Source organism: Pan troglodytes, chromosome 14, assembly GCF_028858775.2.
Source record: "Pan troglodytes isolate AG18354 chromosome 14, NHGRI_mPanTro3-v2.0_pri, whole genome shotgun sequence".
Lineage (NCBI taxonomy): Eukaryota > Metazoa > Chordata > Mammalia > Primates > Hominidae > Pan > Pan troglodytes.
In genome coordinates, this window is record NC_072412.2 from 54660584 (window position 1) to 54687269 (window position 26686).

The 26686-nt window shown below is 38.3% G+C and overlaps 1 protein-coding gene across 8 annotated transcripts in view; it reads left to right on the plus strand.

Moving 5' to 3' along the window:
- Positions 1-26686, plus strand: part of FNDC3A (fibronectin type III domain containing 3A) — a 228546-nt gene that overhangs the window by 85466 nt on the left and 116394 nt on the right. For 6 of the 8 annotated variants that reach the window (XM_063792541.1, XM_522753.9, XM_063792542.1 and 3 more), the window contains exon 3: positions 14796-14871. The exons of the other annotated variants lie outside the window; for them this stretch is intronic. In XM_063792541.1, coding sequence (XP_063648611.1) covers positions 14796-14871 — 76 coding nt within the window. The remainder of the gene's footprint in view (positions 1-14795; positions 14872-26686) is intronic. 8 annotated transcript variants of the gene reach the window in all.

Consider the following 26686-nt stretch of genomic DNA (forward strand, 5'->3'; position numbering starts at 1 on the left):
TAATGAAAATGTTTTGGAAGTATACATGGAGGTGGTGATTGCACAACATTGTGAATGTACCAAATGCCACTGAAGGTTACACTTTAATATGGTTAATTTTATGTTATATGAATTTCACTTCAATAAAAATGTTAATAGTTACAGAAATTGATTATAATATTGATTTTTAAAAGAATCCATGCGTCCATATTGAGACTAAAAAAAAATTAAAATTGAAAGAGGGGGCTTGTGTTTGTTTTAGAGACGAGATCTCACTCTGTCACTCAGGCTGGAGTGCAGTGGCGTGATCATAACTCACTGCAGCCTCAAACTCCTGGACTCAAGTAATCCCACTGTCCCAGCCTCCTAAGTAGCTGAGACTACAGGCTTGCACCAGCATGCTTGGCTTTTTCTTTTCTTTCCTTTTCCATTTTCCCTCTCTTCTCTTCTCTTCTCTTCTCTTCTCTTCTCTTCTCTTCCCTTCCCTTCCCTCCCCTCCCCTCCCCTCCCCTCCCCTCTCCCCTCCCCTCCCCTCTCGCCTCCCCCCTCCCCTCCCCTCTCGCCTCCCCCCTCCCCTCCCCTCTCCCCTCCCCTCCCCCCTCCCCTCCCCTCCCCTCCCCCCTCCTCTCCCCTCCCCTCTCCCCTCCCCTCCCCTCTCCCATCCCCTCTCCCCTCCCCCCTCCCCTCTCCCCTCCCCCCTCCCCTCCCCTCCCCTCCCCTCCCACCTCCCCTCCCCTCCCCTCCCACCTCCCCTCCCACCTCCCCCCTCCCCTCCCCCCTCCCCTCCCCCCTCCCCTCCCCTCCCCTCCCCCCTCCCCTCCCCTCCCCTCCCCCCTCCCCTCCCCCCCCTCCCCCCTCCCCTCCCCCCTCCCCTCCCCCCCCTCCCCCCTCCCCTCCCCCCTCCCCCCTCCCCTCCCCCCTCCCCTCCCCTCCCCCCTCCCCTCCCCTCCCCCCTCCCCTCCCCTCCCCCTCCCCCCCTCCCCTCCCTCCCCCTCCCCCCCTCCCCTCCCTCCCCCTCCCCCCCTCCCCTCCCTCCCCTCCCCCTCCCCTCCCCTCCCCCCTCCCCTCCCCCTCCCCTCCCCTCCCCTCCCCTCCCCCCTCCCCTCCCCTCCCCCTCCCCCTCCCCTCCCCCCTCCCCCTCCCCTCCCCCCTCCCCCCCTCCCCCCTCCCCTCCCCCTCTCACCTCCCCTCCCCCTCTCACCTCCCCTCCCCTCTCCTCCCCTCCCCCCTCCCCTCCCCTCCCTCCTCCCCTCCCCTCTCCCCTCCCCTCCCCTCTCCCCTCCCCTCCCCTCTCCCCTCCCCTCCCTTCCCCTCTCCTCCCCTCTCCCTGTCCTCTCCCTCTCCTCTCCCTCTCCTCTCCCTCTCCTCTCCTCTCCTCTCCCAAGCTGGTCTCAAACTCCTGGCCTCAAGTGATCCTCCTGCCTCAGCCTTCCAGTGGGCTGAGATTACAGGCATGAGGTACCACATCCAGTGAAAGGCTCTTCTTGGAGAAGAATGGTGACTAATACATGTGGAAAGAATGATGTTTTAAAATCACCATTTTACAGTCCCCATAGTAATAATTGATTTAGTAATTGCGGAAACCATTGTGTGAAGGATTGCCAGGGACAAGAATATTCACAAAGCCCCAAAGTATCAGCATGTTGATTATCACTACTGAAGGGAAACTGTGCCTTTCTCATAGAGACATCTGACAGATACTACCTTAACAAAATGATCAAACCATACACCACCCAGGTACTCTAAAACCATTTAGCAAAAAGAGTGAGAGTGAGCAAAAGTGGCAACACGTTAATTGGTGAATGTAGGTGAAATTTACATGGGTGCTAATTGAACTATTCTTGCGTTTTTTTCTATAGGTTTAAAATTTTTCAAAATAAGTGGGGGTAAAGATGAAATTTGGATATGACCCTTTCCTGTTTAATAGTGTTGCCTGAAGGTTAACAGTTGAACTCTTTAGCCTACTAGTTAAGGATCCTTATGATTCAGCCCCTGTTTATCTTTCCAGTCATATCTTTTTCCATCACATTTCTCAAACTAGTTTAAATGTTAGCTATGCCACACTACTTCCTATTTTTCAGATTGCTCATGTTCTCTTTCACCCTCATGACTTCGTACACATTATGTGTGCCCTCTCCTTGAAGTTTCCTTTTCCTGTCTTTATCTTGCAGACTTCTGCTTGTCCCGCTGAATTCTGTGTAGTTTATCATTTCTTGCAGGAATCTTCCCTGATCATCCTAGGTTGAGTGGATGCTTATAATGCATTGCTCATATTCCTGTTATACCACTTGTTACACTATAAGTTAATTGGCTGAGTACTTGTCTATTTTCTTCCTAGACTGGGAACTCCTTGATGCCTTGGACTGTGATTTATTTTTCTTCTTTTGGTGTCCACAGTACCTGCAAGAGTGTGTGCCACACGGTAGCTGTTTAAGAAAAGATTTTTACATAAATGAATAAATTTCACCTCCTGCTATTTCCCTGGATATTTTAACTTAAAATAGGTCTGTTTATCTTCATTTTTACTTAATATCAGTTTTATATATATATCATGTTTGGTTTTCTTAGTTTTATTTCTTTTTCTCAACTTTATATAGTGAATGATTTTGTTACAGAAATTATTAGTAATTTATAGAATTCTGCAGCACAACTAGTACATGATAGGATTTGATCCAATAAGTATGAACATTTCTTGCTTAACTATACTACATTGCTAAGCACTGTGGGAGAATATAATAGAGATGAAATTTTGGCAATTTAGACAATGAGCTAATGTTTCCTAACATTAAAGCCAAATCTATAACTCATTTTCTATACAAATAAAACTTCTGGATTTAGCAGAGATGTAAATATGATTTTAAAAGGAAAGAAACTCTAAATATACTAAAAACATTTAGGTAAGTTTTTTTTTAAATAATCATGTAATATAAAGTCCTTTATAGTGCTCACCTAAAAGGAAGAAGCTGAGGCAAAATTCATGGAAGTAGAGCTTATTTGGGCCAGGGTCCAGGATTGTAAACCAGGAGCATGGATTCAAGTTGCCCTGAATGTAGACTCCAATTAGCAGCAGTTACAAGTAGGTTTTGAAATGAAAGGAAGCAATTCCTAAATTGTTTCCAAGAAATTACATTAATATAACAAGCTATTGATTGGGTATACATTATTCCTTGTGTCACAAATTCCAGGAAAATGAAGATAATGGGTGAGTCAGTTAGTCAGGAACAAAATATCTTTAAACAGTTGCCCCTGGGCATGGGTGCATAGGGTGTGACTGAAGTCCCATACTCACGTCTCTCTGGGCCTGATAAATTTTACATGCCTCACATAGCTCAGACTGCTCTGAGCTGTTTTTCTTTTCTCAGTAGCATAAAATGAAACCCAGAAGCTATAAAGGAAAACATATTGATATAACAATTCTTCTACTTAAAAATGTAAAACTCTAGTGTAGCAAAACAAAATTTTTTATTTGAAAAAAGTAGAGAAAGTATCTGTGTTACATATTATGGCAAAGGGCTCATTTCCTTGGCATACAAAGGACTATTACAAATCAGTGGAAGAAATTCAAACAACCCAATTGAAAAACAGGTAAAGGACATCAATAAATAGTCTGTGGAGGCCAGGCGTGGTGGCTCATGCCTGTAATCCCAGCACTTTGGGAGGCCGAGGTGGGCAGATCACGAGGTCAGGAGTTTGAGACCAGCCTGACAAACATGGTGAAACCCCGTCTCTACTAAAAATACAAAAATTAGCCGGGCATGGTGGCAGGTGCCTGTAATCCCAGCTACTTGGGAGGCTGAGGCAGGAGAATCGCTTGAACCTGGGAGGTGGAGGTTGCAGTGAGCCAAGATCGTGCCATTGCACTCCAGCCTGGGCAACAGAGCAAGACTCCGTCTCAAAAAAAAAGTAGTCTGTGGAAAAAGAAGTCAAGATTGCTGATAAATATAGAAATATTGCCCCCCGCCCCCCCCCCAAAAAAACAACAAGGGGTTTGTTCACCTAGCAAGCAACAAACAAGTGTCCACAAAAACACAGGTTTTGACCAATAGAAGTTTTATTACCTATCACAAGGAAAGAGATCACTGAGAGTATTCTCCAAAGCAGTGTCTCCCTGAGGGAAAGTGACAGGAAGGTTTCATGGATCAGTGGAGAAGGGAGAGGATACGTCATCACATGTAGAGGAGGGGCCCCAGTGGCGCAGACACAGTCAGTCATTATGCCAGCACACAGGTTGCATGTAATGATAATGATGCTATAGCTCCTCCTGGGGTGGAGACTTTATAGCATGGTGAGGCGGAAAGTTCACTTGGGTTCATCTGTAAGTTGCTGAGGTCTGTCAGTAGCTGATTCCAACTGACTAGATGACCACATAACATACAGGGTTTGGGAAAAAACAGGTTGCAAGGCAGGAGGGTATAAAGCAAGCTCACAGTTCATGTTTATTAAATTCCTATAGTCCGTGGAGACCTTCCGTGTCTGCTTACAATATGTTATAATGAATGAGTAGGTCTGTATACTGCTGTGGAAAATTGTATGAGTGAAAAAATCCATCATACTTTTCAATTCCTGATTCAGTTATCTATTGTTGTGTAACAAACCAACTCAAAACTTAGTGCGTCAAATCAGCAAACATTTATTTGCTCCATTTCTGCTCTCTGGGCAGAGCTCAACTGGGCAGTCTTTCCACTGGTCTTGCCTAGAGTCACTCACCTACTTAAAGACGTATAGAGTCAACTAGAGCTGGAAACCTGCAATGGGCTGGTCAGGCAGCTCTCTCTCCCCATCTCTGTGGCATCTTCAGCAGAGTATCTGGACCTTTTTTACATGGTAGCTCAGGAACCCAAGAGGGAACTTTCCAAGAGTCACAGGGCCCAGTATCTAAGTGCTTATGAAAACCAAGTCACATGGCCAAGCCCAGAGTTAGTATTGAGGACTACACAATATGTAATACCAAGAGGTGTGATTCACTGGGGACCACCAGTGTAACCACACTTCCTAATTTATGTTACATACCTATTTATCTGTTTATTGCCACTCTTCCATTAGAATGTATCATCTACAAGGGGATGGGTTCTGCTTATCTTGTTCACCTATATCAGCCTAGGACAAGATATACTACATTGTTGGATTTCAGTAAATTTTTGCTGAATATATATGTCTAGTAAGATGTTGTGTTTAAAGAAAATGGTGTGTATTAGGGGAGGCTGGTATTTCTGTGTGCATAATAAACTTCTGGAAAGATAAACATAATGGTTTTATGATTAAACATGATGGTTCCTGGATTTGAAAAGGAATAAGGGGACAAGAGGGGACCTTTTACTCTATTTCATTTACATTGTGTATTTCCATGACTGTATCCCAGTTTTATAACTTAATACATAGTAAAATATGAGAATCATTCTTTATTTGTAAAAAAATTATTTTCTTAGACATTTATAAGAAATACTAAAATTAGAGTACAAGGCCAAGCAGCTTGTAAAAATGATTTAAAGTTGTCTGGTCAGTATGATAGAGTTCTTAAAAACATTCAAGTTTATGCTAAATGAATGTTATTCATTTACTTATTCTCCTACTCAACAAAGATTTTTTGAGTATATAATAAGTACTATAGTACATTGTTTTGGGTATCTCAGTGACAAGATTCTTTGTCTTCCAGAGTTCTATTAGTTCAATTGGCAGACCTGGTTGGATGAATAGGAAAATGCCAAATTATAAAATACCTTTGAAAATTCTTAAAAAACTGTATTCCTGTATTCGTTTTGGTTATTAAAATAGTCATTTGGAGCCAAGCATAGTAGATAAGATTTTGAGTCAGAGACAAAAGAATAAAATAGTAAGACTTTTTCATTTGTGACTTCTGAACTAACTCTCAAGGCAATCTAGAAAAAAGTAGTTTTAGTTCTTCTGAGTTCTCTAGAGTAGATCTCTCACCCTTATAGTTCATTGCTAGATAACCTAAAGAGTATCTGGCATTTATGGTGCCCAAGAAACACTTATTGAAGATATATGTAATAGGCTTCACTTACTGCTGCTTACTGTGTATGTCACACTGTGCTGTATGTTTTACATATATATTATCTGTTAATCCTTCAACAGCCCTGTGGCAAAATCATTACAGATCTCAGTTTTCAGACTAGGCAACAAAGACTTAAGTAACATACCCAAAGTTACAAATAGCTATTAAGTGGTGAAGCATATTGAAAGTCAAGATCAGAGATACTTCAAAGCTTATATTCTTTTTTTTTTTTTAACAACATTCTTTTTTTTTTAATATATACTTTAAGTTCTGGGATACATGTGCAGAACGTGCAGGTTTGTTACATAGGTATACACGTGCCATGGTGGTTTGCTGCACCCATCAACTGGTCATCTGCATTAGGTATTTCTCCTAATACTTTCCCCTCACTGCCCTCAAAGCTTATATTCTTAATGACTATTCCTTTTTGCCCCTCCACCAAACCCATTCATATGAGACTAGCATTGTTTTGCATCTGTATATGCTTGCATGTTTATTCAAAAAACAGTCTATTTTTTAATTACCTCAGAGAAGACTTTATGGGCAAAAGTGTAGAGGCAGGAAGGAATGTTTGGCTAGACTAGAGTGGCTTATAATAGACATGATGAGATGGGTAAAGAAGTAATAAATTGTAACCTGGAAAGTCAAAGGATTGTATCATGCTGTTAATTGGCTATTCTACTAAAAGGTCAGATGAGGGAAGAACTAAAAATTTTTAGTTTAAAAAAAAATTAGCTTTTGGGTTATTTTTAGATTTTAATTATAATATTTTCTTTATTCTTCAAGGATATGTAAGATGTGCCTACATTTATGCTTTAAATATCTCTGATTTGTCTATCAACTAATAACATTAGAGCAGTGTCTTTTGCATTTCTTAATTCCCTCTCTAATTTCCCTGTTTATCCTTCTGTCTGTGCAGATTGTTGGTTTGGCATTCTGTCTGGATAGCCTCAGCCAACAAGTATTAATAGCTTGGTCAAAACACAGAATTTTGAGGAATCATTGTATCCATAGGGTAAGGTGGATGTAAAGCAAAGATATTTAGGTAGTTTAGCCATGATTTATTTTATTAACCCATTTATGCCTAGTGTACCATTATTGGAACGCTAAGCTTGTGGGAGTTATTTGTATTCTGCTGCTCAAGGTCACCGCCAAGGTCCGATTTTTCACAAAAAAACCTTATAACCTCCAGCATAAATGGGTTAATTTAATCATTTCTTATTGATTTCGTCTGTCCTAATAGTTCTTAATCTACTTTGGATCTTGGACCTCTAAAAATCTGATGAAAACAGTGCTCAGAAATTGTAATATCTACAGAAAGTTTATATACCAATCCAGGTTGTTTACAAACCCTTTGAATCCTATCTATGACCCCCAGGTTAAGAACTCTTGTGCTTTATCTCCATGCTGGTCTCAAGTAACATCCTACAGTAATTCACCACCACTATAAAATTTTATCACTAATTAGAAAAAGGGTGGAAAAGATGGAATGGTTTAAAATTTTTAAGAACCATAGATTTGTTAGAATCATTAAAAATGTGTTGGAAATAAAAGCAAAAGGAACATCCTTCAGTCTACTTTCAAAATTTTAAGTATTACAGGCCAAGCATTGTGGCTCTCCTGTAATCCCAACACTTTGGGAGGCCGAGCTGGGCGGATCGCTTGAGGCCAGGAGTTTGAGACCAGCCTGGGCAACATGACAAAACCCCATCTTTATTTAAAAAAAAAAAGTGTGTAAGTGTGTAAGAGTGTGTGTGTGTGTGTGTAATTTAGCCAGGCATGGTGGTGTTCACCTATAGTCCCAGCTACCCTAGAGACAATGATGGGAGGATAGATTGAGCCTGGGAGGTCAAGGCTGCAGTGAACTGTGATGGCACCATTGCACTCCAGCCCAGGAAACAGAGTGAGACCCGTCTATAAAAAATAATTAATTAATTAATTAAATTAAATAAAAACAGTTGTTGGATCACAAAGGAGATCAAGAACAAAATAGCAGAAAATCTAAAAAATAGTGGTGAATCAACCATTGTGGAATCAACCATTGTGGTGATTCCTCAAAGGGCTGAAAACAGAATTACCTTTTGACCCAGCAATTCCATTACTGGATATATGCCCAAAAGAATATAAATTGTTCTGTTATGTCATGAAGATACATGCATGCATCCATTCATTGCCACACTATTCACAATAGCCAAGACATGGAATCAACCTAAATGCCTCTCAGTGGCAGACTGGATGAAGAAAATGTGGTACATATACACCATGGAATACTATGCAGCCATAAAAAGGAATGAGATTGTGTCCTTTGCAGGGACATGGATGGAGCTGGAAGCCATTATCCTTAGCAAACTAACGCAGGAACAGAAAACAAATACAACATGTTCTTACTTACAAGTGGGAGCTAAATGATGAGAACACATGGACATAAAGAGGGGAACAACAGACACTAGGGCTTACCTGAAGGTGGAGGGTGGGAGGACGAAGAGGAGTAGGAAAAAATAACTATTGGGTACTAGATTTAGTACCTGGGTCGCAAAATAATACGTACAACAAACCCCCGTGACATCAGTGTTTACTTATATAACAAACCTACACGTGTACCGTGAACCTAAAATAAAAGTTAAAAAAAATGTACTGAAAATACTCTACATGGTTAAGCTGATTTAAGTAAAACTCATAATCTTAAGTGTAGGTATTATTAAGAAGAGAATGAAATGAGTATTTAACTGAAAAGATTAGAAAAAACAACAAAGTAAGCCTAAGGAGAACAAAGGAAATGATGAAAGTTAAAAGTAGAAATTAATACCTTTAAAGAAACCTACCTAGATGACGGTGGCCTCCTGAGTTAATCCTCTGTGGCACTACCCTGCTTAAATAAAACTCTTCATTGTCCTTAAAATGGCTCACTAGACCCTTCATAACCTGGTTCCTATCCACTGCTTACTATATTTCTCACCCTTCCCGTGTTCCCCCACCCCCATGCTCCAACCATATAGAACTCCAGAATTTCTTTTGGTTCGTTGAACACAGTAAACTTAATGTCATTTCCGATCCTTGTGCTTTGCACTTATTCTTCTCTAGGCCTTCCCACTCTTCTTGCCTGGCCAATTCCTACTGAGTCTTCAAGACACAGCTTAAATTTTACATACTCTAAAAAGGCATTAAACATACAAACGTACATACACATACACACAAGTGCTCAGGTAAGACTAATTTACATACTCAATCTTCAGTGCTTTGATAGCGTTTTACTGCCCCTATTATAGCACTTCTCTCACCAGTCAATATCAAAGAAGTGTTTGACAAGAGGAGTAATAATTGAGGTACACCATCAGAAATCCAAAGTTACACTGCTTAAAATTATTAAAATGAAGCATATTTCCAAAGCTACTTTTGCTAGAGCAGATACTAGTATGAGTGAGATAGGCCAGAATAGTATATTATAAGCAAAAGAAAGTATCCTAAATTTAGCAAATTGTATTGGTTAACTCTCAAGGGAAAAAAATACTTTTGAGTCTTCAGATAAATTTTAGATACATCAAGGAAATAAATATAAGCAATTAAGTTATATAAAAACTAGGAAAAATAGGAACTAGTACTAATCCAAACCTCTGGATCAGTGTTGCCTAATAGAAATATAATGCAAACCACATAAGTAGTGTTTTTTTAAAATTTATTTTTATTTATTTATTTTTTTGAGACAGAGTCTTGCACTGTCACCCGGGCTGGAGTACAATGGCATGATCTCGGCTCACTGCAACCTCCGCCTCCTGGGTTCAAGCAATTCTCCTGCCGCAGCCTCCTGAGTAGCTGGGGTTACAGGCACCCGCCACCACGCCCAGCTAATAAGTAGTGTTAAAATTTTTTAGTAGCCTCATTAAAAAAATAAAAACAGGAAAAATTAATTATAACATTTTAACCCAGTATGTCCAGAATATTGTTTCAACATGTAATTGATATAAAAATATGAAGTACCAGAGTTTTTTAATACTAAGCCTTAAGGTTTTTAATGTATGTTTAAAGATACATGTGATATTTTGATACATGTATACAATGTCCAATGATCAAATCAGGATAATTGGGATATCTGTCATCTCAAACATTTATCTTTGTTTTGAAAACACAACAATCTTCTAGCTACTTTTAAATACATAATAAAGTAGTAACTGTTAAGTTCTTTACTATCAAATACTAGAACGTATTCTTTCTAACTGTAATTTTGTACCTATTAACTGATTTCTTCTCAATCTCACACCCACCTTCCCAGCCTCCAGTAACCACGATTCTATTCTCTACGTCCTTTAGTTCCACTTTTTCAGCTCCCACATGTGAGTGAGAACATGCAATATTTATGTTTCTATGCCTAGCTTATTTTACTGAACATAACGACCTCAATTTCCATCCATTTTGCCACAGATAACAGGATTTCTTTTTTTTCTTCTTTTTTCTTTTGTTTTTTTTTCTTTTTTTTGAGACAGGATCTCACTTCATTGCCCAGGTTGGAGTGCAGTGGTGCCATCATAGCTCACTGCAGTCTTGACCTCCTGAGATAAAGCAATCCTCCTGCCTCAGCCACCCAGGTAGCTGGAACTACAGGCATGTACCCCCATGCCGGCTTTTTTTTTTTTTTTTTGTAGAGATGAGGTCTCACTCTGTTGCCCAGGCTGGTCTTGCGCTCCTGAGCTCAAGCAGTCTTTCCACCTCAGCCTCCCAAAGTGCTGGGATTACAGGAGTGAGCCACCGTTCCCCAGCCAGGATTTTGTTCTTTTTCATGGGTGAAAAATATTTCATTGTGTATATATACCACATTTTCTTTATCCATTCATCCATTGATGGACATTTGGGTTGATTCCATATCTTGGCTACTGTGAATAGTGCTGCAATAAACATGGGAATACAAATATCTCTTTGATATACTGATTTCCTTTCTTTTGGGCATATACTTAGCAGTAGGATTGCTGGGTCATATGGTAGTTCTATTGTTTGTGTTTTGAGGAACCTCCATACTGTTTTCCCTAATGGCTATAATAATTTACATTCCTACCAACAGTGTAAGAGCATTCTCCTTTCTCTGCATCCTCCCCACATCTGTTATTTTTTTGACATTTTTGTAATAGCCATTCTGACTGGGTTAAGATAATATCTCATTTTGGTTTTGATTTGCATTTCCCTGATGATTAGTAATGTTGAGCATTTTTTAATATACTTGGCCATTTGTATGTCTTCTTTTGAGAAATGTCTACTCAGATCTTTTGCCTATTTTTAAATCTGATTATTTGTTTTTTTTTTTTTTTGCTATTGAGTCATTTGAGAGCCTTACATATTCCAGTTATTAATGCCCTGCCAGATAGATAGTTTGCAGATATTTTCTCCTATTCTATGGGTTTTCTCTTCACTTTGTTTCTATTTGTTTTTAAGATAGGGTCTCACTATGTCGCCCAGGCTGGTCTCAAACTCCTGGGCTCAAGTGATTCTCCTGCCTCAGCTTCCCAAAGTGCTGGGATTATAGGTGTGAGCTACCATGTCCAGCTACCTTGTTGATTGTTTCCTTTGCTGTGCAAAAGCTTTTTAGCTTGACATAATCCCATTTTATTTTTGCTTTTGTTGCCTGTGCTTTTGATGTCTTAAACAAAAAAATATTTGCCCAGACCATGGTCCTTTAGTATTTTCCCAATGTTTTTTTCTAGTAGTTTTGTAGTTTTAGGTCTTACATTTAAATCTTTAAGCCATTTTGAGCTGATTTTGTATATGTTGAAATATGGAACTGTAGTTTAATTCTTCTGCCTAATAGAAAACCGGTTTTCTGAGCACTATTTACTAAAAAGACTGTTCTTTCCCCACTATATGTTCTTGATTCCTTTGATGAAAATGAATTGGTTGTTGAGTTTCATGTCAAGGCTAGGTGAAAAGATAGAAAAAAGTGAGAGTTAAAAAGTTAAAAGAGAATGAGTTGGCTCTAAGTGCATAGATTTATTTCTGGGTTCTCTGCTCTATTCTGTTGATCTCTGTGTCTGTTTTTATGCTAGCACCATGCTGTTTTATAGTTTTATAGTTTTCCTGGTAGAGATCTTTCACTTCTTAGGTTAAATTTATTCCTAGGTGGTTTCTTTTTTGTAGCTATTATAAATTAGGTTGCCTTCTTGATTTCTTTTTCATATTGATTGTTCATGTGTAGAAACACTACTGAGTTTTAAAAATAATTATTATTATTTAATTGCAGATGGGGTCTTGCTATATTGCCCAGGCTGGTCTCAAACTCCTGGGTTCAAGCAATCCTCCCACCTCAGCCTCCCAAAGTATTGGGATTACAGGCATGAGCCACCATGCCCAGCTAATACTACTGATTTTTGTATGTTGATTTTGTGTCCTACACCTTTACTAAATTTGTTTGTCAGTTCTGAGAGTATTTTGGTGGAGTCTTTAGGTTTTTCTAAGTATAAGATCATGTTGTCTGCAAACAAGGATAATTTGACTTCTTCTTTTCTTCTTTGTATGCTCTTTATTTCTGTCTCTTGCCTAATTTCTCTGGCTGGATGTACTAAGCCTTTGAAATCCAGTGTTTATTTCACACTTACAGCACATATCCATACAAACTAGCTACATTTCAAGTGCTTGATAGCCATATGGCTCTTGGCTATCATTGGACAGCACAGCTGTAGATGAAGTTAAATATAGAAGCAGTAGAAGATAACACAAAGGAAAACAATAAATAACATTGGCTACAGGAAAATAAAGAATTATAGTAAAGAAAAGGCAGAAAACAAAAAAATATTTGCAACATATTATAGTACAATATTATTATTCTTAATATGCAAAGGGTTCATACAAATCATTAAAAACATTTAAAAACCCAAAAGATTAACAGGCAAGATGACACAAGCAGGTAATTTACAAAAGAGCTGGTAACAAACTTAGACATAACAATCAAAGAAGTATAAATTAAAACAATAGTACAGGTTGGGCATCCCTAATCTGACAAACCGAAATGCTCCAAAATTGGAAACTTTCTGAGCACCAACATGATGCCACAAGTGGAGAATTCCACACCCAACCTCATCTGACAGGTCATATGACAGGTTGCAATCAAAACACAGTCAATAATATTGTATGAAATTACCTTCATGCTGTGTGTATAAGGTATATATGAAACATAAATGATTTTTGTGTTTAGACTTGGGTCTTATCCCCAAGATATCTCATTTTATATATATATATATATACACACACACACACACACACATATATAAAATATATGTATATATAATATATACGTGTATATATAATATATATGTATGTATATATTAGATATATGTGTATATATTATATATGTGTATATATTATATATATGTGTGTATATATACACACACACATACATATGTACATATTCCTTAATTTAAAAAATCCAAAATTGGAAACATTTTTGGTCCAAGCATTTTGGCTAAGGGATACTCATATTTTAATATCCTATTTTCATCTGTCAAGGCAGCAAAGATTTTAAAACTGTAATTTTCAGGGTTGCAGACAATGTAGTAAAAGGGTGTTCTCATAGACTATGAGAGGGCATTTGAAGTAGTATTATAAAACCCTTTCTGTTACTTTTTATTTCCATAGGTTTTTGGGGAACAGGTGGTGTTTGGTTACATGAATAAGTTCTTTAGTGATGATTTCTGAGATATGGGTGCACCCATCATCTGAGCAATATACACTGTACCCAATTTATAGTCCTTTATCCCTCACACTCCCCTCTCCTCACCTCCCCGCATCCCGAAAGTTGATTGTGTCATTCTTATGCCTTTGCATCCTCATAGCTTAGCTAGCTCCCATTTATGAGTGAGAAAATAGTGATGTTTGGTTTTCCATTCCTGAGTTACTTCATGAAGTAGTAAAACTCTTTTAAAAAGCAGTTTAGCAACAAGCACCAAAATTCTGTGTTTGGGAATCTATCACGAGGAAACAATACTAGCTGTAGAGAGGTGAAAACTGCATACCAAGACGCTCACTTCAGCATTGTTCACAATAATGGTAAAATTGAAAACTACCTAAATTCCTTAAGTTAGGGGAATGGTTAAGTCGTTTATGGTATAATCTTTTGATGAAATATTTTCAGTAATAACTTGAAAGTCTTTTTTTAAATAATATTGAACTTTAAAAAAGGTAGAGAATTGAATATCTTGTATCTAGAATTTAAGGGAGAATTAATCCTGTGCAGCATAAGAAGTTTATCAGAATGTTAACAATGTGTATCTTAGGATAGCAGGACTTTAGTTTTTTTCCCCAGTTTCCTGTTTTTTCTCTGTTTTTCAAATGTCGTAAAATTGGTATGTATTACCTTTATAATAAAAAGAAGACTACTTAAAATGGTGGGATTAATTTAACACATTCTCGAATATAACTTAAGATGTCATACTAATTCAGATATGCTCAACTCATGCTCTACCTATCAGTTTATACTTTATCTTTAGAAAAACGTGATACTTAGCAACTGATAAACTCACTTAGATGATCTAAATAGTCTGTGGTTTGACTCCATCTTTGTTTCAGAGTGAAGTTTATTGACTTTTCTTTCTAATGAAAGTGTGTCACTTTCTTCTTTTTTTTAATTCCCTTTACTTTTGGCTTACGTCTAACCTCCAGAAAAGTGATGTCACATTTTTTTTTAGCAAACCAGCATCTTAAATGTGTAATCCCCGTTTTCCTTCCCAGTTTCATAAGGTTAAATAGCTTATATTTGCTCTGTTACTATTTTTATATTCTGATTTGCTTTTTTTTGTTTTGATTAATACTTCTTCCCCTCATTTTTAAGGTTATTCTGGTACAAGTTAACCCAGGAGAAGCATTTACAATAAGAAGAGAAGATGGACAGTTTCAGTGCATTACAGGTGAGAATGGTAATTGAGAATAATCATTTGAGACCAAATAAACCCCAAAAATTTATGATACATAATAGTGTATATGCCTATGGTTTCTTCCTTCTTTCTCACTACCAGCACACAAAAGCATAAACTCTGATATCTTAGCATTTAAGTATTGCAGTGTCATTCTAACTAGTCTCTTTGCCCTGGTTTCCTGATTATGTTGATTATTCTTGATATATTATATTGTTCATGTCTCTTTCCTGTTCAGCAATCTTTATCAAATCTAGTCCAGGTGTCTTAGTTTTTCAGAAAGATCATTTCAGCTTTTTAGTCTTGTTCCCACTTCCCCTTCAAATTGCTTTTCTTCAGTTTTTCTAATAGGCTTATTCACTGTCTTTTGAAGCTATCTTGTGCTATGTGTTCTGTTTCCCTTATCTGGAATTCACCCTTATCACCACTGCCCCCCCCACCCCCACCCCCACCCCCCCTTTCAGATCCTACCTGTGCTTCAAGACTGAGCTCCAGTCCTACCTTTAACAGGTTTTTTGGAAAGTCTTTGTTTAGTGAGCATCTCCTTAGTACTGTTGACTTTTGGGTCAGGCACTTCTTTGGTCAGCGGGACTGTTCTGTGAACTGTAGGATGTTTAGTGGAATTCCTAGTTTCTACCTACTAGCCACTCACCCTCACTTATTCATTTATGACAAACAGAAAAGTCTCTGGATATCCCCAAATATTCCCTGAGGGACAAAATTGGCTCCAGTTGAGAACCATCTTCCTATGGGAAGATGAGAGCAATAAAAAAGATGACTGGCTTTGGAATTAGAGAGAGAGAACCTAGGATTAAATCCCAGCTCCTCTGCTGTTTACTAGCTACATGACCTTGTACAAGTTACTTAACCTCTGTAAGTACTTTTTTTTTTTGAGACAGAATCTCACTCTGTCACCCAGGCTGGAGTGCAGTGGCTCAATCTTAGCTCATTGCAACCTCCGCCTCCCGGGTTCAAGTGATTCTCCTGCCTCAGCCTCCCAAGTGGCTGGGATTACAGGTGCCTGCCACCACGCCTGGCTAATTTTTGTACTTTTAGTAGAGATGGGGTTTCACCATGTTGGCCAGGCTGGTCTTGAATTCCTGACCTCAGGTGATCCGCCCACCTCAGCCTCCCAAAGTGCTGGGATTACAGACATGAGCCTCTGTACCCAGCTCTCGGTGAGTACATTTCTCATCATTAAAATTCTTATTCCTGTCAATAATAGTACACCTTATAGGATAATTGTGAAGGTTCCTGATATACGGGTAATGTACTCTAAAGCAGCCTGGGACATACAAGGCACTCAATAAGTGGTGGTGAGTGCTGTAGTGTTATTGTTAATAGAAAGTGAGCCCCGTCACCTGTGAAACCCCATCATACCAATTATTGCACCATTCATTTACCAAATAACTACACCATCTTGTAATATTTCTTCTAGTTGTATTTTTAAAGTTATTTAAATTTTGTATTGTTTAACATAAAATTTTTATTCAGTCTCTCCAGCTAAAGTCTAAGCACTTTGGGGACACATACCATTTCTTACATTTCTTTGTATCCCCTTCAATTCTTGGCCTTCCATATGTTGGGTATTTAACTAATAGTTATTGCTTTAGTTTAAAAAGGGAAGACAAGTGCAGTGGGTCACACCTGTAATCCCAGTGCTTTGAGAGAATGAGGCAGGAGGACCTCTTGAGGCCAGGAATACGAGACCAGCCTGGGCAGCATAACAAGACCCTGTCTCTACAAAAAATTAAAAAATTAGGCATAGTGGCACATGCCTGCTGTCCTAACTACTCAAGAGATAAGGTTGGAAGATTGCTTGAGCCCAAAAATTTGAGGCTGCAGTGAGCTATGGTCATACCAGTGCACTCCAGCCTGGGCGATAAAGTGAGACCCTGTCTCAAAATAAAATTAAATTTAAAAAGAGCATTAGAGATGAGGTGTCTGTATACTTTGTCATCTTTCAAACTGGAATACAGTGAAAGGACTCTAACACTTACTTCAAGACAACTGATGTAAAGCAAGACTGTCTAGCCCAGGCAAACTTCCTGTCTTCCCCCATTTTACCTAGGCAGTCCAATCTGTTTAATCAAAGAAGAAATAGACCTAACTCTTTTCAGAGAAGTAATCAGCTCAGTAATTAAAATTAAAACTTTTAGCCTGACATTTAAACCTTATATATCTGAGAGTTAAAAATTTCTCTCTAAGTTGAACACATGGACACAGAGAGGGGAACCTCACACACCAGGGCCTGCGACAGGCCCCGGGCCAAGGGGAGGGAGAGCATTAGGACAAATACCTAATGCATGCAGGGCTTAAAACCTAGGTAATGGGTTTATAGGTGCACCAAACCACCATGGCACATGTATACCGATGTAACAAACCTGCACATTCTGCACATGTATCCCACAACTTAAAGTAAAAATTTTTTAAAAATTTCTCTAAGTTAATTTAAATCATTTGTGCAGCAGTTGTGGCAATTTCACAAATAGGAAGAGTTCACATATTATACTTAAAAGAAACCAGGCAGTAGAATTTATAAGCAGTGTGATAAGCATTACCTGTCTTTACTTGCCAGTTAAGTTTTTATGAAAATAATTTTATTCTGTGTACTTCATAGAGTGTAAGTTTCTAATAGAGCACACATCTAGGTTTGTACATCTCTTTTCAAATTGTTTTCAATAAATACCGATTATGGTGGGTACATTTTAACTAATACAGCATTGATCTTTTCTAACACATTTGCAGAGGAAGATACTCATTACTGTTTTAGTGTGACTCAGAACACAAAAAGTGCTATTTATGATTGGATAACCAGACCCTGAATTATAAGTAGCTTATATTTCAAAAGTTAATTTGTAACTGCAATCTGTAAACCCCACCTCCATAAATCAATTAAATTGATTTTATATGTGGCAGTGACCCCTTTGGTCAGGACCAAAAAAGCCTATCTAATTTATAATGTGCCTGTAATACTAACAGTATCTTAGTGATAGGAACTAACTACCATGGGAAGATATTTTTAGGCAGGGACACATTTCTCTGCTTCAGTGGGAAACGGATTCCTTTCTCTATATGACAGATTGTAAGATTGGAGACTGTTTTAAAATTATTGGGTAGAGGTTTTAAAAAGACAGGAAAGGATAAAGGGAACCAGACAGAAAATAAGAAGGCTCTCTCCTCTTTATGTTTTTGACTGTCCAAAATTACAAGATGGAATATGGGTGGAAGGAGTAGTAGTGAGCAAGGGAACTGGGGTTGAAGTCTTTGTAAAATCAATATGCCTTCACTCTGAGCAAGAGAAGACAAGAAAAGACTTCTGGAGTTCATTTTCTTCCACTTAGCCATCACTAGTTTCTGTCATATGGCAAGCCCCTTCGTGGACTAGCTCTGGATCTAGGCAAAAAGTGAGATGATTAATAGAAGTGGAGGCAACAGATAACAAGGAGAAAGAGAAATTCTTAAGGGAAGAAAATCATATGCCAGCGAAGTGGAGAGAAACATAGATCATTATAGCCCTAAGGCCATCAAGTTAGTAAAGCTGTTCTCTGATAGCCACTACACTAATAAAATCTCTATATTAAAACCTAACGAATTGAGATAAGAGCTGTGTAAATTAATAAGCATTTGAATTAAAGTCCATTCTTTTAAAAGTAGTTTTATTTCTTGTTCAGAATATTTAGAAATGAAAACTAGGTTGAGAATCACAGGGAACTTTAGAGATCTAAAAATTACCTTACTTTATTGGAGGCTCAGATTTTGTGAGTTACAGCTAGTTATGGGCAGAGTTCAATACAGTAGTTTTTCTACTGTATAGCATACATTCTGGAAAGACAAATTGCTAATTATTTTTTTCTATGAATTTTCTAAGTATCTACTGAGGTATACTGTGCTAGTTGCTGGACATTCAAACAAAATCTAAAAACTAAGTTCCTGACATTCAAGAACAGTGTCATAGGGGAAAAAAAGGGAAAATTAACAGTTGTATTACAGTATAAAAAGAGATACACGTAGGGTGTTATGGGAGCATAGAAGGAGGGTTACTATAATATTCAGTGGTATGTAAAGAAAAAATTATTCCAGGAGAAAATGACACATGAGCCTCCTCGAAGAACAGTGGCAGTTGGTCAGATGGACAAAGGGTCTCAAGGCACTTTAGACAGAGGGAAAGTGTTCAAAAGCAACAGAAGGAAAGAATGACTTGACTTACTTGAATAACCACAAAGAGATTGGAATTGCTAAAAAGTTGTGTAAATATGTGGTACCTGTTGAACCAAAAGTCTTCCTACTACAAACATCATTGGAAATGTTCAATAAAATAATAACATGTAATCTTTCAAATACACTCCTGAGCTTCTCTCTCTTCCCTTCACCCTATAAAAAGGAAAAAAAAGGTGGGGACTGGGGAAGAATCACTGTGGGCCAGAAACAAGGACTTTTCCACATTTATTTGTCTTCTATTTTAAGAGACAGGGTCTCTTTGTCACCCAGGCTGGAGTGTAGTAGCACAGTCATAGCTCATTGCAGCCTCAAACTCCTGGGCTCAGGTGATCCTCCTGCCTTAGCCTCCTGAGCAGTTAGGACTGCAGGTGCATGCCACCATGCTCGGCTAATTTTTTATAGAGTTGAGTTCTCACTATGTTGCCCAGGATGCTCTCAAACTCCTGGGATCAAGCAATCCTCCCATCTCAGCCTCCCAAAGCACTGTGATTACAGGCATGGACAATTGTACCTGGCCCAATATTTGTTTCAAAAAATACAATTTTCATATTTTTAATGAAAAGAATTAAAAATATCTACATTGTTCTTTTGATTTGATCATTTTCTATTGTCCCATACCATTTTTTCTGAGTCCTCTTCAGAATTTGATGTCTGTCTTCCCTTAGTTCTTTACCTTATTTCATGTCCTTTTGGATAAGGCACCACTCTTAAATATCTAAAAGTGTAGTCTTCTGTTTTGCTAGTTTTCCATTTTGGTCATTGGTTAGATCTGTTTATATTTCCTGATATGAACCCATACCTCATTTTTTCCCCCTTCTTTAACCATTATTCACTGGTTTTAACTTAAATTCTTGATTACTTTTGAAATGAGTGCTAGTTTGAGTCTGTCTCAGGTTTTTTCTGTTGAGAGGTATTTTGAAACAATCTAACTTGTTCTTACGTTTTCATAGTGAAGTGCTTTGATAGCATGTCAACAGATTGTCTTGTATAATGAGAGATACTGTGAAAATTAAGTATTTTGCCTAGTAACTGGTATGTAGAAATGTAAAAATTTATTGAATGGGGAGATTTTAGGTTTTATATTAATAGATCTTTGTAGCATGTGCTAAAGACTACCTTCTTAGTTTTATGTTGTGAAGAGTTATGAAAAATAGGGAATTAGGCAAGGTTTCTAAATTTGGGTTACTGGGAAGGTCATAGAAGCATATTTCATAGAGAATATGTAGTAAACACTTAAGAATCCTGTGTAGAGCTGGCTCTCCTGATGACAAATTGGTTCCTCTAGATATCATCTGTTCTGTGAAGCCCTTGCTTTAGTTTCTCTCCTCTTTTAGCTGTAGATACACATACAGAAATAATTGAAGGCAGATATTTTTACATATGTTTGTAGCCCTGATGCTTTGTATAGCACCCAGCACATAGAGACTCTCAATAAACGTTTAAGGTGAGTGAAGAAGAGAAAACAACAGATGTTTCTTCAGCATTTATATGTGTCAAACAAGTAGATGTGTTATAGCCAACAGTTGTAGCTAAAAACCCTCCTTATGAGAGGCAGGTATGGCTTTTTCTCTTTTCGTCTGTGATACCTCAGAATGAATAAATGGGGCTAACGAGTAAGAATTTATTAACTATCTAGGGGTTTTGCATTGTTATGGCACTTCTACTTTGGTGTGATTCCATGCCACTACATGTAAGAGAGAAAATTATGAAAAGCAAAAAATACACAGACGAGCTATGCTTGAATAATTTTTATATGCTCTGGCTCCTTCAAATATTATGTTTTAGAAAGACAAGCAAAAATATTGATGATTATTTAATACTTTTAATCTAATAGGGCAGTAGTTAAGCAGAAGGGTACTTGGGTTTGAGTTCAAACTTTGCCACTTACTATTATATCAGTCAGATTATATTCAGTATATATTGTGTCTTACACTTGTTTATGTAAATAGTGTGTGTCCATGTGTATACACATCATGTAGGACTTAGAACATAATTTTGTCATAGAGAAGATTATTATTAGGCCATATCTTTTGGGATATATTACTTATATCTGTGGAACCATAGAACCCAAGACCTACATCAGATATAGTCTCTAATTACATTGATCATGGATTAACCACATCTACATTGTAATTTTTCTGCAAAGTGGCTTCTACAAAAACAAAGACCTTATATTCTTCATCCATTCACTTATTCAGTATTCAGTGAGGGACAAAAATGAATAAGCACTGTTTATTTTCTCAAGCTTATTTGTCAGACTTTCTTATATACCTTTATAGGAAGATGAAATAAAATTTGATCATCAGACCGTTGCCAGTCTGCAACTTTGTCTCACGTTGTGTTACTCAGGATTTTGTTCTCTAGGGCTTTCTTTTGAGCCTGTTAAATCAGTACCTTTTTTTTTTTTAACAAAAATAAAAACATGTTTATGAAATGTTTAAGTGTCAGAAAGTTGCTAACGTTAATAAATGTCAAACCCAAGAAGATTAGAACATATTGAAATGATAGGTCAAAAACAATAAGATAGGCCCAGCACAGTGGCTCACGCCTGTAATCCCAGCACTTTGGGAGGCCGAGGTGGGCGGATCGCCTGTGGTCAGGAGTTCGAGACCAGTTGGACCAACATGATGAAACCCTGTCTCTATTAAAAATACAAAAATTAGCTGGATGTGGTGGCGCACACCTGTAATCCCAGCTATTCGGGAGGCAGAGGCAGGAAAATCACTTGGACCCGGGAAGCAGAGGTTGCAGTGAGCTGAGATCCTGCCACTGCACTCCAGCCTGGGTGACAGAGTAAGACTCCATCTCAAAAACAAAAAAACCCAACAGGATAAAATTTAATAGGAGTAAATATAAAGTTCTACGTTTTGATTTTAAAAATCTAGGTACTGTATAGTGTGTATTAGTTGGGGTTCCTTTTTTGAAACTTAATCTTGCCTATAAAACACAAAAGAGTTTAAGATGATATTGAGACTCCTCCTGTCCTCATTCCTTTTCCTTCCTAATAGCTCAGTCCTGAAGCTCTTAGGTGAGGCAGAACAATATAGGCAGTGCACTAGTGGGAATGGGAGAGGTGAGCTGCAGTTCCCCAGAGTAGGATGTCAGAGCCCTAATTGAATGAGGACCATATCACATCAGAGAATAGCCAAGTATAGGGAGTTAGAGCCCAAGCAGAGTGAAGAGGGAATTCACACAAGAAGGCAGCCTGGTATAGGGAGTCAGAGTATAAGGCTGAGGAGGATATCATCAAGAAGGCATGTAGTGTGGCATGTAAGAACTTGAGCAGGATGAGGCAGTCACTGACGCAATGCAATGATCCAGCATGGGGAATCAGAGCTCAAACGAGAGTGAGGAGGCCATCTGTGTGGAGGGGTAGCCTGACCTGGGTTGTAGGGGTCCCAGCATGGTCAGACAGTGCACAATCTGGGGATGTATTTGAGTGAAGAGTCAGAGCCCAACTAGGGTAAAAAGGGCATCCACACAGAGGTGGTCTAATTAGGAAGTCATCATCAATGCTGTGATTATACCCCTTCCCCTCCTCCACTAAGAACTCAGTATTACTTGCTTCTAGCACAGATACCACTTCTGCAACAGGAATTTTGTAGCCACCCACCACTGCCTGCCAAATTATCAGCACCTGTAGGAGTGATGGTCTTTATCTCACACCAAGGAGACTCCTCAAACACACAAAGGGACTTCAGATTCTATGCACTAAAACAAATGACAGTGTCCACTGCAGTGCAAGAGAAGACAACTTTATGAATAGAACTTGCTTATTTTAGCAGAACTAGAACTAAATATGAGTCATCTATTGAATCCCATTTGCAAAAGGGAAAACAAATGAAATCTTGGACTTCAAAAATAGAAATGCAAGTTCAAAACAGATGGTGGTGTATGCTGGTTAGACGGTATTCTTTTAACATGTTTAAAAGAAGTATTGACAAACTGGGATTGTCCCAAGGAAGATAACCAGGAGATCATAGAAGCGTGAAATCACCTTTATAAAACACTATAGAAATGCGTGAAGGATGTTTAACCTAGAAAAGAGGGCAGCGACTTGGTCTCAAGCTCTTGACCTCGTGATCCACCCGCCTCGGCCTCCCAAAGTGCTGGGATTACGGTTGCATTCACCACCATGCCCGGCTAAGGAAGCAGATTTTGACACGGGGAAGAACAGCTATGGCTGTATAAAAATGGAGTTGTTTGTTATAACAGTGTCCCATCTTCATATGTGTTCATACCCTGGTTGGGTGATATTATAAAAGTAATTCCAGCATAGAAAGATAATTGTGATTAGGTGAATTCCAGCAGTTATTGTAACTAAAGACGCTTTGATTCCAGAATAATCTGTTTATTAAACTGAGTTCTCTTTAGTTACTTCTGGGAATGAGGACTCTGAATGAGCGTGTTAAATTTAACAAGTCTATCTGTGCACAGGCACATAAGGTAATTGAGCTAGTGAATGGTTATTGCTCATGGTAGACCTATAAATAGTATATCAACTAGTTAATTTATTAATACCCACTACTGGTGAAATAAATACTTGAGGAGAGAGAAACTTCCACTACATTCTGAATCTCATAGGGGCAGGAACTATAATGCCGTCTTTATTTTGGTACAAAAACCCTACTTAACTGAAGTGGAGTATTATCTTCCATTTTGTTTCTTTAACAACAGAAATTGCCTGTTTCATCTTTTATCATCTGTGCTAAAATAATGCCTTTTGCTTAGTGGGCATTCTGTCAATATGTTAAAAAGAACTGCTAAAATATTTTTATTTGTGTACAGTACTTGCTTGCCTTGGCAACTGTTATATACCAAAAATATACTTTTCATACTTGGGGATATTTTAGTGCCTCAGAGTTTTCAATATGAGCACCATTTAAGATTATACAGTTATATGAAAATATTGATTTAAATATGTAAATGGTGAGCCACAGATATCACCTGGGTAATGATCATTTGACCAAAAATTCTGGGTTTATGCTTATTTTCTTATGATTTGACTCTTTGTGTAGAAAAAGTATCAAGGTGAATTCAAGTTTTCTGAGAGGTATCACCTTTGTTTTCTCATACCTCACGCTGCCTGGGAAGACAAGAACCTAATTAACAATACTAGAGTGTGTTGATTGTGAACCTCGTCACCTACTAGAGTTAGTATGATCAGGCTAGAATAGAAGTCCTATTGTTAACCTTTTGGTTTCAAGTGGCTCAGAACAGCTTCTCAGGAGTTATTGATGTTTTCTTCTCATTGTTGCTGGTATGGCTTTTTCTGCCAGTAGGGGTTTATTTATCCTTTCTTGCTTCTACTGTCCCCTCATTAAAGAAGTAACCAGCCCCGGTGCTTCTGGGGGCAGTTATTGTCAACTCCTCTATCTGACTTTTCTTTTTCATTGCTGCTGCTGTTCATTGCTTTTCTACTCTCACCTCATTTCCTCAAGTACCTGATCCTGCTTCGTCCTGCCATTACAGGTCTTTTTGAACATAAGGGATGGTATGTCCCAACCAGTTAGTAACCATTTTCTCCCTTTCTGTGCTGTGGGATCGTGATGATTATAACCACACGTCCATCCTCATTCCTGCAATTAGTCAGCTTTTTCAAATACCTGCCATCTCCTTTGCAGAGCATTTTTTAGCAAGTCCCTAGACTAAGTCAGTATTTTGTTAAATAGTTATAAACCCTGAGCCTCTATCCCATTAATCACAACTCTGTTACCTCACGGTAAGTTATTTGCCTTGCAAAAGTTGGAGCTCCTGGCCTTGTCCTTCTCTCATGTTCTAGTGTAAATCCTTATGCCCATAAGACATAAGCAAAGCCCTCTTCTCTCAGGATGTCTTTGTTGGGGAGGAGAGAGGAATGTAGAGTCCTCATGCAAGTAAGACTCCTAGTAACCTGCTCTGATATCCTGGAATCTCTGAGACACCTCAGCCTCATAACTCTTGATACTTCAGGGCTTTGATATTAGAAATACCTCTGAAATTTATCAGAAGTTGTGTCTATTGTGTTGTAGATCATAGTCACTACAACTTTTGCTGCAGTTACTATAACAGTAGGCATGAGATATTACACGTATAACATTTCTTCCTATAATCACAATAAAACTTTAAAGAAGTAACAGACTATGTGACAGAATTAATGGTGTGTTATTAAAGGCACAGGTCTGGGAGTAAATTGACCTGGGTTCTAGAACCAATGGGTGGAAGTTAAAAGAAAACAGAGTTTAGCTTAGCATGAAAAAGAACTTTGTAATAAACGGAGATGTCAAAGGAGGGTTAGGAGTGATCAGTTTCCCATCCATCCTTTTTTTTTTTTTTTCCCCTTGAGACGGAGTCTTACTGTCTTGCCCAGGCTGGAGTGCAATGGCCCGATCTCGGCTCACTGCAACCTCTGCCTCCTGAGTTCAAGTGATTCTCCTGCTTCAACCTCCCAAGTAGCTGGGATTACAGGCACTTGCCATCACGCCCGGCTAATTTTTGTATTTTTGTAGAGACGAGGTTTCACCATGTTGGCCAGGCTGGTCTTGAACTCCTGATCTCAGGTGATCCACCCGCCTCAGCCTCCCAAAGTTCTGGGATTACAGGCATGAGCCACTGCACCCAGCCTCTCCCATCTATCTTTGTAGGTGGTAATGCATCTGCTGGCTCTTCACTTGATGGTGGTGTTATAGAAGATGGTTTATTTCTTTTGAGGGGATTGTTCATGCCTTTTAAGGTTCATCACAAGCCTAAAATACTATTAATTTATAGCCGTAGGTAATTTACTTAAATTCTGGCCGGTATTGTGCATATACTGAAATGAGGGTGGGCTAGGGCAATTTAGATTCTACAAGTTTCTACCAGCTCTCAAATAGTTACATATTCATAACTATACTAATTACATACCATGTTTTAAATGTATTTTAATAATATGGAGATTGATATTATAAGAATTTTTTATAAGATCACTGGTTATCTTTTGCCCACTGACTTTGCATTACAGCAAATCAGACCAAGTTCTACTGAAATTATAAGTAACTCAAGTCAAAACCACATGTAGTAGATTTTTATTCCCATATGACTATTTACTTTTTTCATAATTAGCAAACTAAACCATGGAGAAGTTTGTTCTTTATACATTACTTAAACAACCTTAACTTCCATTAGAAAATTTTTTGAAGCATAGGTAACTATTTTTCATACTGGTGGAAATCATGATTGTATTTAAAAATTTACTCTTTATACTTCCCCTTTTAATATGAAAACATCAGTTTAATTAGAGTCGCTCAAAATAGTAGCTTTGAAACATTAATGAGTCATGTTTGTAAAAATGAATTATAACAGATCATCCATTCATAAATTCAGCCCATTTCAATTTAAGTGAATGACTATGATTCATTCTAAGTACATTGTGTAATAGTCTCAGGCTGTCCCAGAGAGCTATTAAATGTTACTTTTCAAGAGAAAGTGTGTTATATAAGACTTATTTAAGAGAAAATTGCAATATTTTTGTTAGAAAGGAAAATATAGGGAAATTCAGTTGTCATCAATTCTTCATGTTCCTAATAAGTAAAATATCACTGTTATAGTTAGTCTCTTGGAAGTATAAAAT